This window comes from Manis pentadactyla, chromosome 2, assembly GCF_030020395.1.
Source record: "Manis pentadactyla isolate mManPen7 chromosome 2, mManPen7.hap1, whole genome shotgun sequence".
NCBI lineage: Eukaryota > Metazoa > Chordata > Mammalia > Pholidota > Manidae > Manis > Manis pentadactyla.
Window position 1 is genome coordinate 49,401,001 of NC_080020.1, and position 15,853 is coordinate 49,416,853.

Here is a 15,853-nt window from a genome sequence, read left to right on the forward strand (position 1 = left end):
CCCCATCCTTGCAAGCCAAGACATGGGTCCACAGTATCTGGGACTAGTGGACAAGGAGCCCAAGGGTGCTGCTGTGACTCTGGAAAGCATGGGGATCCCTCCTAGCCCATTCTGCTCCAATGGCTTAGACTGAGGGGCCTCCTGAAGACCTCTCCCAGGCTACCAACATTAATACCAGACTCCCTGACTCCACTACAATGCCCCGGACAGCCTGTAATTCATGGCTTTGTTGTTTCCAGAGTAGAAATTGGACACAGATGTGCCCAACTGGTGGGGAATGAGGAGATATAAGGGCTGGCGGAGGATCCTAACAGCCCTTCCTTTTCGTCACAAGAATCTATGTCCCATACTTTGGGTAGGTCCTACCTAGGACCATAGTTGCTAATATACTGACCACTTTATACTGAGCATGGGCTATGTGCCAGGAATTGGCATTGAGCTTTACATACATCATCACACTGAGTCCTCACAGAAGAGCTATTATTTCCATTTTACAGAAAGTAAAACTGTCAGGTTACTTATCCATGGTCACAGAGTTTTCAGGATCCAAACTCCCATTTGGCTGACTCTAACACCCAAGCTTTTGCCATTCAGTTGCTGTCAATGCACCACTATTTTGATGAGCAAAGCCAAGCCAGACCTCCCGAGGGCCTGTAGGAGAAGCCAGGGTAGAAAAGGGTTGAAAAAAATAGTAGGTAATAACAATTGTCTATTCTGAGTGGCAAGTGTATGATATTACCCTCTGTGCTTTTTCTGTATTTTCAAACTTTCTCAAAATAAAAACTATTTCAAAAGAAAGATATGAGGGAAAGAAGACAAGAAAGCACAGGACTGGATCAGAGGATGGGGCCAGGGCTCAGACCAGGCCTAGGCTGGAGTGGAACCTGGACAGGGGCTCAGAGCAGCCCTTGCACACAGGAGCTCCAGTGTTCCCTGGGCTCTGCTATCATCCTAGTGCAACATGGTCATGGGCAGCACCAGGTGACATCCATCCCCTTTCCCCAACTCTGCACCCAAGCAGGTAGGGGGTAGGGCACGGCCTCAGGAGTTCCTCCTGGCCCAACCTTGTACTCCAGGAGTCCAGAGGCTGCAAATCCCTACCTAGGGCCTGGTACTTCACAGGTGCCCCATCAGTACTGGCCAAATGGGCAGTGAGAGCAATGCCCAGACCCAGCCACCCCACACCTTCACTTTGGGTAAATCTCTACCTTCCTGAGTGGCAGTTATGGATAGGGGCAGAAGGTAGGCTGATGTGGTGGCATCAATAATCCCAGCTCTGTGGAGAATCACCCTGAGCTCTCCCTTTGTCCCAAAAGATTAGGTCAAGTCTCAATTCTGTTGTTCAGTTGCTATGTGACTTCGGACAAGTCATTCCATCTGCCTAAGCTTCTGTTTCCTGACTTGCAAAATAGAGCTAAGAATTCCTACCCCATTTGGCTTGGAGGAAGGAACTAAGGATATAATGCACATAACACCTAGCTTAGCATGGTGCCTGGCACATAGTAGGAGCTCAGCCAAGAAAAGGACTTCTTTCCTACTTTATGTTCTGGTGAAACGCATTCCTATCTCTCTACTCACTTCCTCTTGGGGAAAAGGAAGCAGGAGTATGCCCATTTTCTGGAGGGAGAAACGGAAGCTGAGGCAGTCTACAAAAAGGATCTTAAGATGTCAGGTTCTTGAGCCCCTGCGAGGGGTGTGTGAGTGATGTGAGAGTCTTCAAGAGGCTTAGAGACTGCAAATGTGACTATTGAAAGATTATTAGCAAGAGAGTCAAGCCTCTCCCAGTCTCCTTTTGTGCTTTGTTTACTTACCTCTCCCTACTACTATGTCAGCAGGTCCTTCAAGAGTAGAAGCTGGGTCTGTTTACAGCTCTATCCCCAGAATTGAGAACAGTGCATGCCATAAAATGACCCCTTAATAAACACTTGGCATAAGTGAATGAATGAATGACCTTGTGAGAAAGCAACAGATTCTGCAGAAAGGGTTAGTGTGAAAAGTTGTGAGTGTACGTGTGTGTGGTGGTGGTGGGGCAAATAAGGAATGTGTGGGTGTTAGGGTGGGGGTGTGGGGGCATGAGCTTACCTGTCTAAGGAACTGGGCATTTCAGGAGGCCAGGAAGTTGCATAACCTGGGCTATGAACGCTTTTACTTGCCTTTGGCTCAGGTAAACTGGGGAAGCCCTGGGAAGTTGAATGAAAGCTGTGTGGGGTCCAGCTCCTGCTGGCAGCTCACTCAGCACTCCCATCCCCACCAACCAAAAAAAACTACCCACATTCAGGAAGGGAGGTCAACAGAGGACAAGAGATGGGGGAGTCCAAGAGGTCTGGTTAGGCCCCTCTGGGCTGGAGGCTCCAGTTTGCTGAGCATCCCCAGTGCCAGGAGTGCTCAAGGAAGGACCTGAAAGAAGGGAATCAGGACAAGCTATTTTTAAGATAGCCAATTATTTCTTGGTTTATTTTTGGGAGGAAACCCGTTCTTTTGTTTGAGGAAAGAGGGGGAAAATTGCCTTAATTAATGGGCCTCTTAGTTATGCAAAGAAACAGCCCTATCCCACTGGGAGTAAGGGTGGAGAGAGCTGGGCACCTCTGCATAACAATGGGAAAGGAAGCTTCTTCCTCTAGGGCAGGGTCTCCACCCTCCAGAGGGGTAACTGGGAGGTGAGTCTGAGACCCTAGGTGAGCAGTTTCCTTTCACCTCGAGGAGCCTTCAGAGTGGAGAGCTTGGATGTCAAGTGAGGGTTGGGTGGAAGTCAAAGGTCAGCAGACATAATTTGGCCACTGTCTAGATGTTCAGGAGAGAGGTGTTTGCAGGTGGGCCTGACCCAGGTGGGGCAGAGCTATCTGGGGGGTGCCTACTGTGTGCCGGGCACTTGAGATATAATGGTGAGGTCTGCAGGCAGTTCTGCCTTCTATTTTCAAAATTGTTTAGTTACGAGTCTGGAATGTGTGATGAAGAAATAACAGATCCTAAATAATCATAGTTAATATTACAAAGCAAATGCTATATGCCAGGCAGGCAGTGTTCCAAAGGCTTACATATACTAACGTTTACTTTTTGCAACAATTTGTGAGGATGATACTATCATTATACCTATTTTACCTATGAAAGAATGAAGGACACAGAGGAGTAACCTGCCAAGGCCATGTGTGATGGTGCTGAGATTTGAGTCCTGAAAACTGTCCTCGGAATCATTTCACTCCCTACCTCTTTCTCCATGTTTATAGGAGCCAAGGTATCTAAGAGGAGCCTGGCAGGTCCACAGGGCTTCTCTGAGTGGGCCAAGATCCAACATGAGGTAGAACTAACCAGACCTGGAGGGGAAGGATTGTTCCAGGCGGAGCGAACTGAAAGGGTATCTCGCCGCGACCCTCCTTACCCCAGAACGACTCAGGAGACACGGGCCCACGCAAGAGATTTTATTATCTGAAAGAAAATGGCTGCCCCCAGAGAGAGGGAGCAGCAGCCCACGGGTGAGGAAAAGCATTTATAAGGAGTAGGGGTAGGGTGTGTTCTGCGTTGGTGATTGGATCTTAAGGGGTGGCAACCATCTGGTCAGTGGTGATTGGATCTTAAGGGGTGGGGGTCTTAACGCGCCAGAATTTGCCTTCAGGAACCATAAGTGCAAAGGCCCAGAGGTAAGGTTAAGAGCAAGGAATAAATGGATGAAGGATTCCTCTGGAGATGTGGGTAGGGGTCAGTTCATACCAAGATTATAGGAAGCTAGTGGAAAGTTTTAAAGGCATAGTTGATACAGCCAGATTTGTATTTTAAATTATCACTTTGAAGGTTGTGCAGAGAACAGATGGGTATGGGAGCAGAGGGGATCTCCTAGCCACTCTACAGCCATTGTGCAAAACACAGTGGTGCCAGGTTGGGCCAAGGTCTGAGGATGCTGGCAGATCAGGACTGCTGGGTCTTATTCCCTGCGGGGTGAAGAGCTAGGGATAGAGTAATGGACCAGAAAACTCGGTCTGGGTGGGGCAAAAGAGGCAAAGTCTGAGGTTGTGTGTAACAGACTGGGGCGGGGCCCTGGAATTGAGTGGACAGTGTCGGCGACTCGGCTCGGTTGGGTTCGGGGAGTGGTCTCCAGGGTGGGCTGGACGCTGTGGCACCCGCAGCCACGCCGCTGTCAGAGTGGCGCTGGCCCAGGAGGGGCGGGCCTCGAGGTGGGCGGGACCCGAGGTGGGCGGGGTGCTGGGCTGCCTGGGGCCCAGCCGCTGTCGCGGTGCTTTCCTAGCTCTCCCGCCCCGGGCGGAGGAGTTCCCGGCCTGAGTCGGCTGTCATCCCTGGGCGCGAGGTCGGGGCTAGCGGGAGCTCGGAGCCGGGCCGCGGAGGACCCAGGTGAGCCGGGACTCGTGCTGGGAGCCGGGCCACTGAGGCTCGAGGGGAGCAGCGACTCCGTGTAGGCCCAGGCTATGCTCCCAGCCGCCAGGGGGCGAGCGGCGTTGGGGCTCCAGGAGCTGCTCCCTCCCAGCCCTGGGGACCGGAACGTCTGCTTGGCCGGGGGTGAGGGGAAGGTGATAGGATGGGTGGTGGGTGGAGGGGACGGTAAATCAGTAACCAGCAGCACACACAGGGCCTTTTGTCCCTCACTGTCCAAAGAGCACCCTGACCGCGGACCTGGTTACTCATTGCCCACCTGGGCGGGGTGGGCCGGCGGTCTGCAGCTCCCCCTCGGGACGCGTGACAACTCGCACCTCCCCTTAGGGTGGCCGGGTAGACGAGAGGGAAGAGCCCGTTTGTCTCTCTGCTGCTGGTGCTGGATCGGATCATCCGCACGCCCGGAGTAGAGATGAGGAAGCTGAGGCTCCGAGAGGTGCAGTCATTTGCCCAGGGTCCCCCAGAGCTTGAGTGTGGGAGGTAGTAGGAGAACTCAGGACTGTCTGATGCAGTCAGGCTCTTTGGCTCCACGGTTAGTTGGTCAGCGGCCATGTGTGACCCTACTAAAGGCTGTGAGGTTCTGAGGGCAGGGCAGCCTTGGGACGGGAATAAAAACCCTGGGGCCCCCCACTCCACTCCCAACCGGAGCAGTGGACTCAGAGAGCTGCCCTCTCTGTAAAGCAAAGCAGGGTGATGGGATTTTACAGAGGAAGGACCCTGGAAATGGGCTGGCACAGAGACAGTGGCATCAAGCCAGGTGGAGAAGAGAAAGAGGGGGCACAGAGGTGCGCACGAGAGAAGACCTGCCTAGTTTTGAAAGCCAATGGCTTTAGTGCTGAAGAGGCTGAAGGGCCAGATGGTGTGACCAAAGAGATTGACAAGGGCAGGAAGGGAGGCCCCAGATGCTGGGTAAACAGTGTGGACTGAATCCTAATGGACACAAACAGGCCTTAAGGGCATGTAAGCTGGAGGAGGAGAGGTGGGTGACATGGCAGATGTGTCATTTTTAAAGCTCCTCTGGAGACCAGAGACTGGAGAGGCCAGGGAGATGTTTACAAAAGCCCAACCTAGGGACAACTGGGCCTGCCCTGAATCTAAGCAGGGGAGGTAGAATGGACAGGAGAGAGACTGAGGAGCCAACAAAATGGACTGGAAGTGGGGGAGGACTGAAGAGAGGGGACAGAAGTGATGTCCCAGCTGTGGGGCGATCCAAGGATGGAGCAATTTAAAGGGGCTTTGGCCAGGACCAGCTAAGTGCCCCTGCCTCAGACCAAGAGCTGGGCGGGGGGTCAGTGGCTGAAGAGAGAGGGTGCAGTGAGCTTCTGGACAGGGTAGATCCAGAGACACTAGTGCCACCTGTTACCCAGCCCCAGGTTAGGAGCCAGTAGGCCCTTGGAACTGCACTGGTCATCCTTTTCCCCTGCTCTAACTGGGGCTCCGTTTTGGGTGTTCATTTTGGGAGATGGAGACATCCTTGGTGGCATGTGAAGGAGGGTAACTGGATGGGGTGGGCATGTACATCACACCTGACAGGAACAGTGCCAGAACTGGAGGTGACTGGCCGAGGGCAGACCCAGGGTAACAGTCATGGAGAGGGCGAGGGGGAGAAGAATATTCCTGCATTCTGTGTGCCCACCTCTACACAGGAACTTTCATTCTCAAAGCAGTCCTGTGAGTACAGAGTCCAGAGAGGGACAAGGACTTGCAAGTTGGTAAGAGTCAGGATTTTACCTTGGCTGTGTCAGATAATAGAGTATACATTTCTCTACCAGAGGCTCTGTTGCCTCTGATGGAGTTGTGGGGGCACAAAAAAGCAGAGATATCCCCAGGATGCAATTCTGGTTCAGCATGAGGAAGAACTTCTGCTTGCCATGGAATGTGCTGCCTTGTTAGTAGTGAGGACCCTGCCACTGGAGACATTCAAAGTTGGTCATGGAAATGTCAGCAATGCTATAAGGAGTGGGGCTCAGATCAGATAATATCCAGATGCTGTAGTTTGGCCTTGTATTATATTTCAGATGTGTTTCTTTTTTGGCTCTTTAGCAATAAATCCATTTATTCAGCAAAAAATAAATTATGTGTGCTGAAAGCAAGCAGAAGATATGTCTCTGTTCTCAGCTTCCCTCTAAGGAAAGAATCTCAAAACTGCCCTTTCTCTGAACTTGTGCCAGGGTCTCAGCAGGACCCAAGGAGAGCAGGAAGCCCAGCCCTGCCTCCCTGCACAACCTCCTGTGGGGAGACCTTGGGCTCTGGCAACAGCAGAGCTGGTTCCAGTCTCTGCCCTGCTGCTGCCTGGCAGGGGGCTTGGACAAGTCTGCTGACCACTTCCTGTTTCAGTTTCCTCATCTGCAAAATAGGAGAATAGTGCCAGTAAAGGTTCACACGTAGTAGGAACTCTTCTCCCTCCCTGTTTCAGGAAGGCAGTCGGTGGGAAACCCAGCCTGGGTCCCTGTGAGCAGCAGGAAGGAGATGCGGCTGCTGTTGGCCCTGTTGGGGGTCCTGCTGGGGGCGCCCGGGGCTCCATCTTTGTCCCTTGAGGCCTCTGAGGAAATGGAGCTGGGTATGGCCTCCAAGGAGGGAAAGGGTGGAAGGGGTGGGCAGCTGGAGGGGGCTGCTGGCTGAGTGAGGCTGGAGAGGATCCTGGCCCAGGCCCTGAAGAGGTGGCAGCAGGGCAGGGTCCAACCATTGAAACTCAGTTTCTGGCTCCCAGCAAGCATCTACCTATCTCTGTGTCCACAAGAGAGGATTGGCTTTGCAGGGTGAAGGACCCTGAGCTGGGCTGCACAGCTGGTGGTGAGCCTTTTCAGCTGTGTGTGTGTTATGTGTGTACGTGTGTTCTGTGCACTGGATGTGTGGCTTGGGAGGCCCAGGCAGCATGTATGGTATTTGCACTATGAGTGTGATGTGCCCTGGAGGTGTGTGTGCCTTATTTGTGGCAACTACAGCATGTGGCATGTGTGTGTGTATCTTGGGCAGTGGCATGTCCAGTCCAGCATGTGTGCTATGCACTGTGTGTGTGATATGTTCCAGAGGCATGGCATTTGCCCTGCCTGTAGTGTGTGTAGCATTTGACTCTGTGTGTGTGTGTGTGTGTGTGTGTGTGTGTGTGTGTGTGTGTGTGTGTGTGTGAAGGAGAAGTGGGTATCCAGCATGTGTCAAGGGGTGCTTGTGCACTGTGTGTGCAGCATGTTCTCCACAGTCAGGGTGCTGCCTTAGCTGAGGCCGCAGGGCTCACTGACCTCTGCCCTCATCCCACAGAGCCCTGCCTGGCCCCCAGCCTAGAGCAGCAAGAGCAGGAACTGACCGTGGCCCTTGGGCAGCCTGTGCGGTTATGCTGTGGGCGGGCTGAGCATGGTGGTCACTGGTACAAGGAGGGCAGTCGTCTAGCGCCTGCTGGTCGGGTACGAGGCTGGAGGGGCCGCTTGGAGATCGCCAGCTTCCTACCCGAGGATGCTGGCTGCTACCTCTGCCTGGCACGAGGCTCCATGCTTGTCCTACACAATGTCACCTTGGTTTTGGATGGTAAGGGGGTCCAGTAGGGGCTAAAGGGTACCTAAGGAGAGATATTCTCTTCATCCTGACCTTAGATGCCTCCCTCTGTCCCTAATATAGACTCTTTGACCTCCAGCAATGGTGATGAGGAACCCAAGGCCCCCAGAGTCCCCTCAAATGGGCACATTTACCCCCAGCAAGGTCAGTATGAGTCCTCAAGGACTCATTTCCCTACCTCCCAGCTGGGTCACTGAGAAGAGACCCATGTGGAAATACTTGGGGTGCTAAGTTCTCCCCCTTCCCTCCAGCACCCTACTGGACACATCCCCAGCGCATGGAGAAGAAACTGCATGCAGTGCCTGCTGGAAATACCATCAAGTTCCGCTGCCCAGCAGCAGGCAACCCTGTGCCCACTATCCGCTGGCTCAAGGATGGACAAGACTTCCATGGAGAGCATCGCATTGGAGGCATTCGGGTGAGTCTCTGGGTTCCCAGACCGTCTGCTCCTCCATTTTCACTCCCCCACTGGTCTCCTTATACCTATATATGATTCCTTCTCTAATAAGGTAACTGTGGGCCCCAGAAGGAGCACTAGACTGACTTGGACAGCTCTGGTTCAAGTTCCCACTCTCACTCTCCAGCAGGTGACTTAACCTCTCAGCCTTAGTTTTCCTTGTAAAGTGGGAAGAATCATTGACTGACAGGTATCAGATAAGTTTTCGCAGCTCATTCTCATGATGAGACCCTGCAGGTCAGCTTCAGGTTGTGGTGAGGAAGCTGAAACTCAGAGCAAAGACTGACTCATGGTGGCACAGCTAAGAAGAGGTTGAGCTAAAAGACTCAAACCCAGGGCCCAGACACTTCTTAGGACCTTCTTCTTTTATCTTAAGGGCTCTGGCCTAGAGAGCTTAAGAAGATCCCTGTGTGGCAGGATCTAGCTTCCTTATGCCCTGGCACCCTGAGTAGAGATGGCCCCTAATAAATAATTCCCCTGCCCCCAGCTGCGCCACCAGCACTGGAGCCTGGTGATGGAAAGTGTGGTGCCCTCGGACCGTGGCACATACACCTGCCTCGTGGAGAACTCTCTGGGCAGCATCCACTATAGCTATCTGCTGGACGTGCTAGGTGAGCACATGGGCAGGCAAGGTGGTGTATGTGGGAGCCCTAATACCCTCAGGTAGGGCCCAGGCTGTCAGGTAACTTGGACTTAGTCTTGATGACTCAAGTTACTCAAAGTGTCCAGCTGGTGGTCAGAGGGAAGCATAGGGCATAACATGGGCCTGGAGGAAGAGGGGTTGGTTGAGAGGAAAAATGGGAAAGATGTGGAGGCAGAGGGCACAGGCTGAGTAAAGGCCCTGGTGTAATGGATGCAAAGCATTTGTGGGGAGTTATATACCTGTGGTGTGGCATTTAAGTGGTGAACCAGGCCATAGAGGGTTTTGAATGCTAGGTTGAGATGTTGTCCTTGACCCCAAGGGTAATAGGGAGTCATGGAATGTTTAAGTAGGATAATCAGGGAATGGACAAGGTCTAAGCTGCCTATCAGGACGCTCCATTCCTTGATCTAGATGGGGAGGGCACTGAAGGCAGGTGACCAGGGTGATTCTGTGGGTGCCACTGGTCAGAGTTGATGGCCTGTCCTGGCCCCCAGAGCGGTCCCCGCACCGGCCCATCCTGCAGGCAGGGCTCCCGGCCAACACCACAGCTGTGGCAGGCAGCGACGTGGAGCTTCTGTGCAAGGTGTACAGTGATGCCCAGCCCCACATCCAGTGGCTGAAGCACATCGTCATCAATGGCAGCAGCTTCGGTGCTGATGGCTTCCCCTATGTGCAAGTCCTAAAGGTCCAGCCCCCATAGGCACCTGAGCCTTACTGTTCTCTCACAGGGGGTGGGGAGGTAGGCCCCAGCTCCCTTTCTGGCTACAGTGTGGCCCTTGCTGGGACTCTGAGTGTGTCTCCCATCCCAGACAGCAGACATCAATAGCTCAGAAGTAGAGGTCCTATACCTTCGGAATGTGTCCACCGAGGATGCGGGAGAGTACACCTGCCTGGCAGGCAACTCCATTGGCCTTTCCTACCAGTCAGCCTGGCTAACAGTGCTGCCAGGTGAGCACCTGAGGGGCCTACCAAGAGGCTGTGGGAACCCACTCTAATCTAGCAGTGAATGGTATGACCTGTTAGGACAGTCTCCTTGGCCTGTAAGGTCTGGGTGAGATGTGATATGTGGATTTGTGTGTCTGATTCTGCATGTAGCAGTCCCTCTGTGCATGTCCATGTGTGACTGTTGGTGTAACCCTCAAGAGCAAGGGTATGAGGGACTGGGTATACCCACAGCTTTCATGGTGTGTCCCTGTGTGTGCTGGGAGCCATAAGGGCTTGAGTTAGAGGGGATGGTGCTGGCCATCTGACCACTGACCAGTCAGTTATCTGTCTGTGTGTGTGTGTGTGGGCAGAGGAGGAATTCACATGGACAGCAGCAGCGCCCGAGGCCAGGTACACAGACATCATCTTGTACGTGTCAGGCTCTCTGGCTTTGATTGTGCTCTTGCTGCTGGCTGGGCTGTATCACGGGCAGGTGCTCCGTGGCCGGCACCCCCGGCAGCCAGCAACTGTGCAGAAGTTATCCCGCTTCCCTCTGGCCCGACAGGTACCATGCCATGCCCCACCCCTGTGTCCCCATAGTGAGCCTCTCCGCCTGCCTCCCAGCTCTGCAGGCCGACCAAGCCTCCCACTTTGCAGTTCTCTCTGGAGTCAGGCTCCTCGGCCAAGTCAAGCTCGTCCCTGGTGCGGGGCGTCCGTCTCTCCTCCAGTGGCCCCCCCTTGCTTGCAGGCCTCGTGAGTCTAGACCTACCTCTCGACCCGCTGTGGGAATTCCCCCGGGACAGGTACACTGCTTGGAGTGAGGGTGGGAATGCAGGCTCTGGGCAGCAGTCATCGCCAGACAGCTGAGGTCGTGGCTTTCTCACATCCAGGCTGGTGCTCGGGAAGCCCCTGGGTGAGGGCTGCTTCGGGCAGGTAGTGCGTGCAGAGGCCTTTGGCATGGACCCTGCCCGACCTGACCAAGCCAGCACTGTTGCCGTCAAGATGCTCAAGGGTGAGTGTGGTGGCCTGGGGGAGGTGCTATGGCCTTGGGACTAACAGAAGGGGCTCATGGTGCTACCAGGTAAGCACTGGAGGCCAGGCAAGGCCTAGGACACAACTCTACCACTGACCCTGGCAAGTCAGTTCTGAACCCGTTTCCTCACATGTTAACATGATAGATGCTACCCCCTGGCTGAGGTTTGTGGAAAGCGCTTGATGTATAAAATCCTAACTGTTGGGATGATGATGACTACTAGGATTTGGGTTGATAGGGTTTGATATCCCATGTCAGCCTTGGCCTCAAATAACCTTGCCAGCTTCTCAGGTGTCTGCCTCATTACTCATGATTCCCTCCCAATCACACCCTCAGCTCCCCCTGGTCGCTTACCCAGTCTGTCCCCATGTCCACCACTCTAGAAGAACAGCCCAAGCAGCAGCCCCAAAGTGCTTAGGACATACATGAAACCTACCATCAGGGCCTCTTGCTACTGTTCCTCAGCCCCCTCTACAAGAGCAGCCCAAACCACTGTTCTGCTCCCCCGCCTCCCTCCTCTCTGCACAGCTGGGGCCACCTGGCACATTCTGGGAGACGGGTTGAGAAATGTGCGTTGCACAGTCTGGCGGGGAGGGTATGTCATTGGCCCAGGGCCACAGGTCAGCCCTTGGTCCTCAGCCTCCTCAAAAAAAGCTGAAACAGCTTCTTTACAGCCTTCCTGAGCTGTACCCCACTGGCAGCTCCCTCAATTTCCAGGCCAGATAGCTGCCAGGCCCTGGACAGACAGACCTCAGGGCGCCAGCCTGCTTCCAACCCCCAGGAGCTCTCACCCCATTCAGGGACTAATGCCAAGCCCTCCAGACAGAGCTTCCTTCCTGTTTAGGGCTCTTCCTTCTCTCTGTCCTGTTTCCTGGTGCCACTTCCTGGAGGGCCTACTTCTTTTAGATCCTTGATCTTATTGCTTCCTTACAACTGCTGTAAGAGGTAGGGCATGATCTGTTGTCTCATTTCATACAAGAAGAACTTAAGGTTCAGGGAGGTAAGGAAACTTTCAAGGCCATATGGCCTAGTAGAGCTTAAAGCCCAGACCTTCCTGACTCTGCATCCAGCTCTCTGTGTGCTGTCCCCAGTCCTGCAGCCTCTCCTGTGTAGTCACCCTGGCTCTTGTCCTTGCAGACAATGCCTCTGACAAGGACTTGGCAGACCTGGTCTCTGAGATGGAGGTGATGAAGCTGATTGGCCGACATAAGAACATTATCAACTTGCTGGGTGTCTGTACCCAGGAAGGTAAGGCAGGGTGGGGTTAGGTGCAGGGGTGATTGGAGCACAGAGCCACAGCCTCAGCAACCTCCCTATGCCCCCCTCGCTTCCATAGGCCCCCTGTATGTGATTGTGGAATGTGCCGCCAAGGGAAATCTTCGGGAGTTCCTGCGGGCCCGGCGCCCCCCAGGCCCTGACCTCAGCCCTGATGGGCAGAGGAGCAGTGAGGGGCCACTCTCCTTCCCCATGCTGGTCTCCTGCGCCTACCAGGTGGCCCGAGGCATGCAATATCTGGAGTCAAGGAAGGTACGCACAGTGGGTAGCACTCTAGACCACTCCAACTGCTCCATCTGCACACTTTCTTGCCCCAGCATTAAATGTCCCCTAATCTCCCTCTTTCCCCTTTTTGTATTACCCTGTCTAAATGTCTCCAAATCCTTCTGTACCCCCTCATAAATACACAGTTGACACTGCATGTCCCCATTCCTCACACACTCCCTAACTGACAGACAGGGCTAGGGAAGAAGTGATGCAAGAGAGAGGGGGTGCAGGCCTTGAAGTTCGCCAGTGTAGGTCTCCCCTCTCTGAACTCGACTTCTTCATCTGTAAAATGAGTAGCTGATCCTTACCCCACAGGGTCACTGTGAGTGAGGTAGTATGTGCCCAGATCCCAGCCATGTGTCCTAATAAACGAAGTCCCCTGCCCTGCCCCCAGTGCATCCACCGGGACCTGGCTGCCCGCAACGTGCTGGTGACAGAAGACAATGTGATGAAAATTGCTGACTTTGGGCTGGCCCGTGGCATCCACCACATTGACTACTACAAGAAAACCAGCAACGTGAGGGAGATGGGGCAGAGGTGGATGGGGTAGGGGGGCACCAGGATCTGTGGGACTTGGAAGGGCACCCATGCTTCCTCCCCCTGTCCAGGGCCGCCTGCCTGTCAAGTGGATGGCACCTGAGGCCTTATTTGACCGAGTCTACACACACCAGAGTGATGTGTGAGTCCTGGATGTTGAGAGTCTGGAGTGTCTGCCAGCAATCACTGTCCTACCCCACGGAAAGGGCAGAGCACTTGCCCAAGGCCACGCAGCCCTGGGGCCTGAGTGAGACCAAACTTCAAAAGAAGTCCCACCCGGCACCCATGGGCTCCCCAGCTCAACCCCAGGAGCAGGGAGTGAAGCTCTGCCCTGCTGAGCCCTGGTCCTGCCTCTAGGTGGTCATTTGGAATCCTGCTATGGGAGATCTTCACCCTCGGGGGCTCCCCGTACCCCGGCATCCCTGTGGAAGAGCTGTTTTCACTGCTGCGGGAGGGCCATCGGATGGACCGGCCCCCGAACTGCCCCCCAGAGCTGTGAGGCCCTACCCTACTTCACCCACTTCCCAGTCTTCATTCCCTTGCCTTGGCCTCAGGGTCTGGCCCTGGGGAGTGGTCAGCACCAACTCACTGTTGCCACCTCCTCCCTGACGGGCCAGGAGGTTCTCCTCCCACTGAATGGCCCCATCTGCTCCTCACTAAGCCCTGCCCCTTCACACCCACCCTGCAGGGCCATGAGCTCCTCCCCTTACCTGGGGCTCCTGACCCTCTACCCGACCTCTTCCAGGTATGGGTTGATGCGTGAGTGCTGGCACGCAGCTCCTTCTCAGAGGCCCACTTTCAAGCAGCTGGTTGAGGCTCTGGACAAGGTCCTGCTGGCCATCTCAGAGGAGGTACTGCTCCCTTCTTAATTCACGATGCCCCTCTGCCTGCTCCCCTCTGGGCCTCATCTAAGCTGACTACCAGAGCTGACCAGCACTGTTCCCTATAGTACCTTGACCTCCGCCTGACCTTTGGACCCTACTCTCCTGCCAGTGGGGATGCCAGCAGTACCTGCTCCTCCAGTGACTCTGTCTTCAGCCATGACCCCCTGCCACCGGGGCCCAGCTCCTACCCCTTCCCCACTATGCAGACTTGAGCAGGGGCCCTAGGTTGTACAGGCAAGCTGGCCAGTGGCCTTGGTTGCCTGGCTCAGCTATAGCCTAGCTGTGCTTGACCTTGGCAGCCCTATGCCATGACCTCAGGGTACTGTCCCAGATCTGTTTTGGTTTTGGAGAGGTCTGTCCTTGGTCTTGGTCCCTAGTTGAGGCCTCCTGTTCCCAAAACTGAGTAAAGCCCCAGTCTCAAGACCTGCCCTTGCTCTTGGAGTCATGGCCCCAGGGTCCTGATGACCTGAGCATGAGGGTACTGCTTGGCCTTCTGGGCCTTGGCACTCAGGCCTGTTCCAGGGGTTTGGCTGGACCAGGCTGCAGGGCTGTTCTAAACCCCCCTGCTTCCCTATACCAAGAGAGGTCTTGGGTCTCTGAACCCCATTTCCCCAGGCCTCCTGTGCCTCCCTCTGCTGCTTGTCTCAGCATCTTGGTGGGAGGACATTGGCCCCTGTGCTCCTAGCTGAGAGGCTGGAAGCCTGCCGAAGAAACGAAAGCGAATGGCTTTTTATAAATTATTTTTTCAAAATTAAGTCTCTGTGTGCCTGCCGTCTTCCCTGCTGCGGATAGAGGGGGAACAGAGTGGAGGGATTTTCCAAGCTTGAAATTTTACCTGGTGACACAGACTGAGGGGTTGTGTGCCGTGGGTATACATTCACGTTCATCTGCCTCGGTGAACCCAGGAGCCTGCATGCACCTCTGTCTTGGTCTGCCTGTCTTACCGGCACCATCTTGTGTACGTGATGGTGTTAACAAGCACTAATGGGCAGAGGGGTCCATTTGGAACCATCCCTGGGCAGGACTCTTGTACCCTCTGTACATGCGTGTGTGTGTGTGTGTGTGTGTGTGTGTGTGTGTGTGTGCGCGCGCGCGCACGCATGCCCTGAAACCATCCCTCTCACAGTACCCCTCCCCCATCTGCTCAGCATTAACCAAGCTGACTGTTATAACACAGCATAAAAGCCTGAAACCCAGCTTCGAGGCTGCTGCCCGCTCCCACGCCCTCCAGCTCAAGCTGGGGGTGGGTGGGGGCTGTGCCCGCCCCGCTCCACCCTGGCCAGTCTCCCAGGCAGCAGCTGGTTGCCGCCAGGCTGAGCTGCAGCTGTCCCTGTGTGCCTGGTCATCCCCTGGGGAGGCCATTGTGGCCCTGTTCTCAGACACCCTTTGCGGGGGTGGGTGATCAGCTTCCCAGGGCCCTGAGCTTGGAAACTTCCCCAGCTCCTTTACAGCAGTTGCCGCTCTCTAGCCCTGACCTGGAGTGGAGGTACCTGCCCCAGTGCCTGGGGCTCTCTCCTGCCCTGTCTCCTTGGGACAGGAGAAATGCCCAGCCAGGCAGATCCTTTGGGGACAATGCCTGAATTGCCCCATGACCTCCCAGGGGGTGACAGCTGAAAACATATGCAGGGTCAGAAAAGACTGCATGTAAGAATTTGGGACTAGAGCCCTCCTGGAAGACTGAGCAGCAGCTCACGGCCATGCTTCTCTTCCTGCTCTGGATCCCCTCACCCTGACTATGTGCTCTCTGACTCACTCATGTCCCAAACTGAACTACTCATCTTCCTCCCCCGACCCCCTAAACTGCATATCCTCCACAACTCCATCTCAGAGGAGGTACCAGGCCAGAAAACAAGGACTTGTTCCTGACCACTTCCTTTCCCTCAGGAAGCCAATTCCTTAATGGA

The 15,853-nt window shown here is 54.6% G+C and overlaps 1 protein-coding gene across 10 annotated transcripts; it reads left to right on the plus strand.

Moving 5' to 3' along the window:
* The first annotated feature begins 4,176 nt into the window (after nucleotides 1–4,176).
* On the plus strand, nucleotides 4,177–14,704 carry FGFR4 (fibroblast growth factor receptor 4). 10 transcript variants are annotated; one of them, XM_057492240.1, is made up of 18 exons: nucleotides 4,692–4,816; nucleotides 6,797–6,940; nucleotides 7,639–7,902; nucleotides 7,993–8,073; nucleotides 8,181–8,347; nucleotides 8,874–8,997; nucleotides 9,524–9,714; nucleotides 9,839–9,977; nucleotides 10,325–10,518; nucleotides 10,611–10,756; nucleotides 10,844–10,965; nucleotides 12,124–12,234; nucleotides 12,323–12,513; nucleotides 12,923–13,045; nucleotides 13,137–13,207; nucleotides 13,423–13,560; nucleotides 13,811–13,916; nucleotides 14,015–14,704. In XM_057492240.1, the coding sequence occupies exons 2-18, from the start codon at nucleotides 6,850–6,852 to the stop codon at nucleotides 14,159–14,161; spliced, it is 2,406 nt and encodes an 801-aa protein (XP_057348223.1). In that variant the 5' UTR covers nucleotides 4,692–4,816; nucleotides 6,797–6,849; the 3' UTR covers nucleotides 14,162–14,704. The 10 variants fall into 10 exon arrangements, with proteins under 10 accessions (XP_036742855.2, XP_036742859.2, XP_036742853.2 ...); XM_036886960.2 differs by lacking the exon at nucleotides 4,692–4,816 and adding an exon at nucleotides 4,177–4,341 and having other exon boundaries at nucleotides 10,325–10,706; XM_036886958.2 differs by lacking the exon at nucleotides 4,692–4,816 and adding an exon at nucleotides 4,274–4,341 and having other exon boundaries at nucleotides 6,801–6,940; nucleotides 10,325–10,706.
* The last annotated feature ends 1,149 nt before the right edge of the window (nucleotides 14,705–15,853 follow it).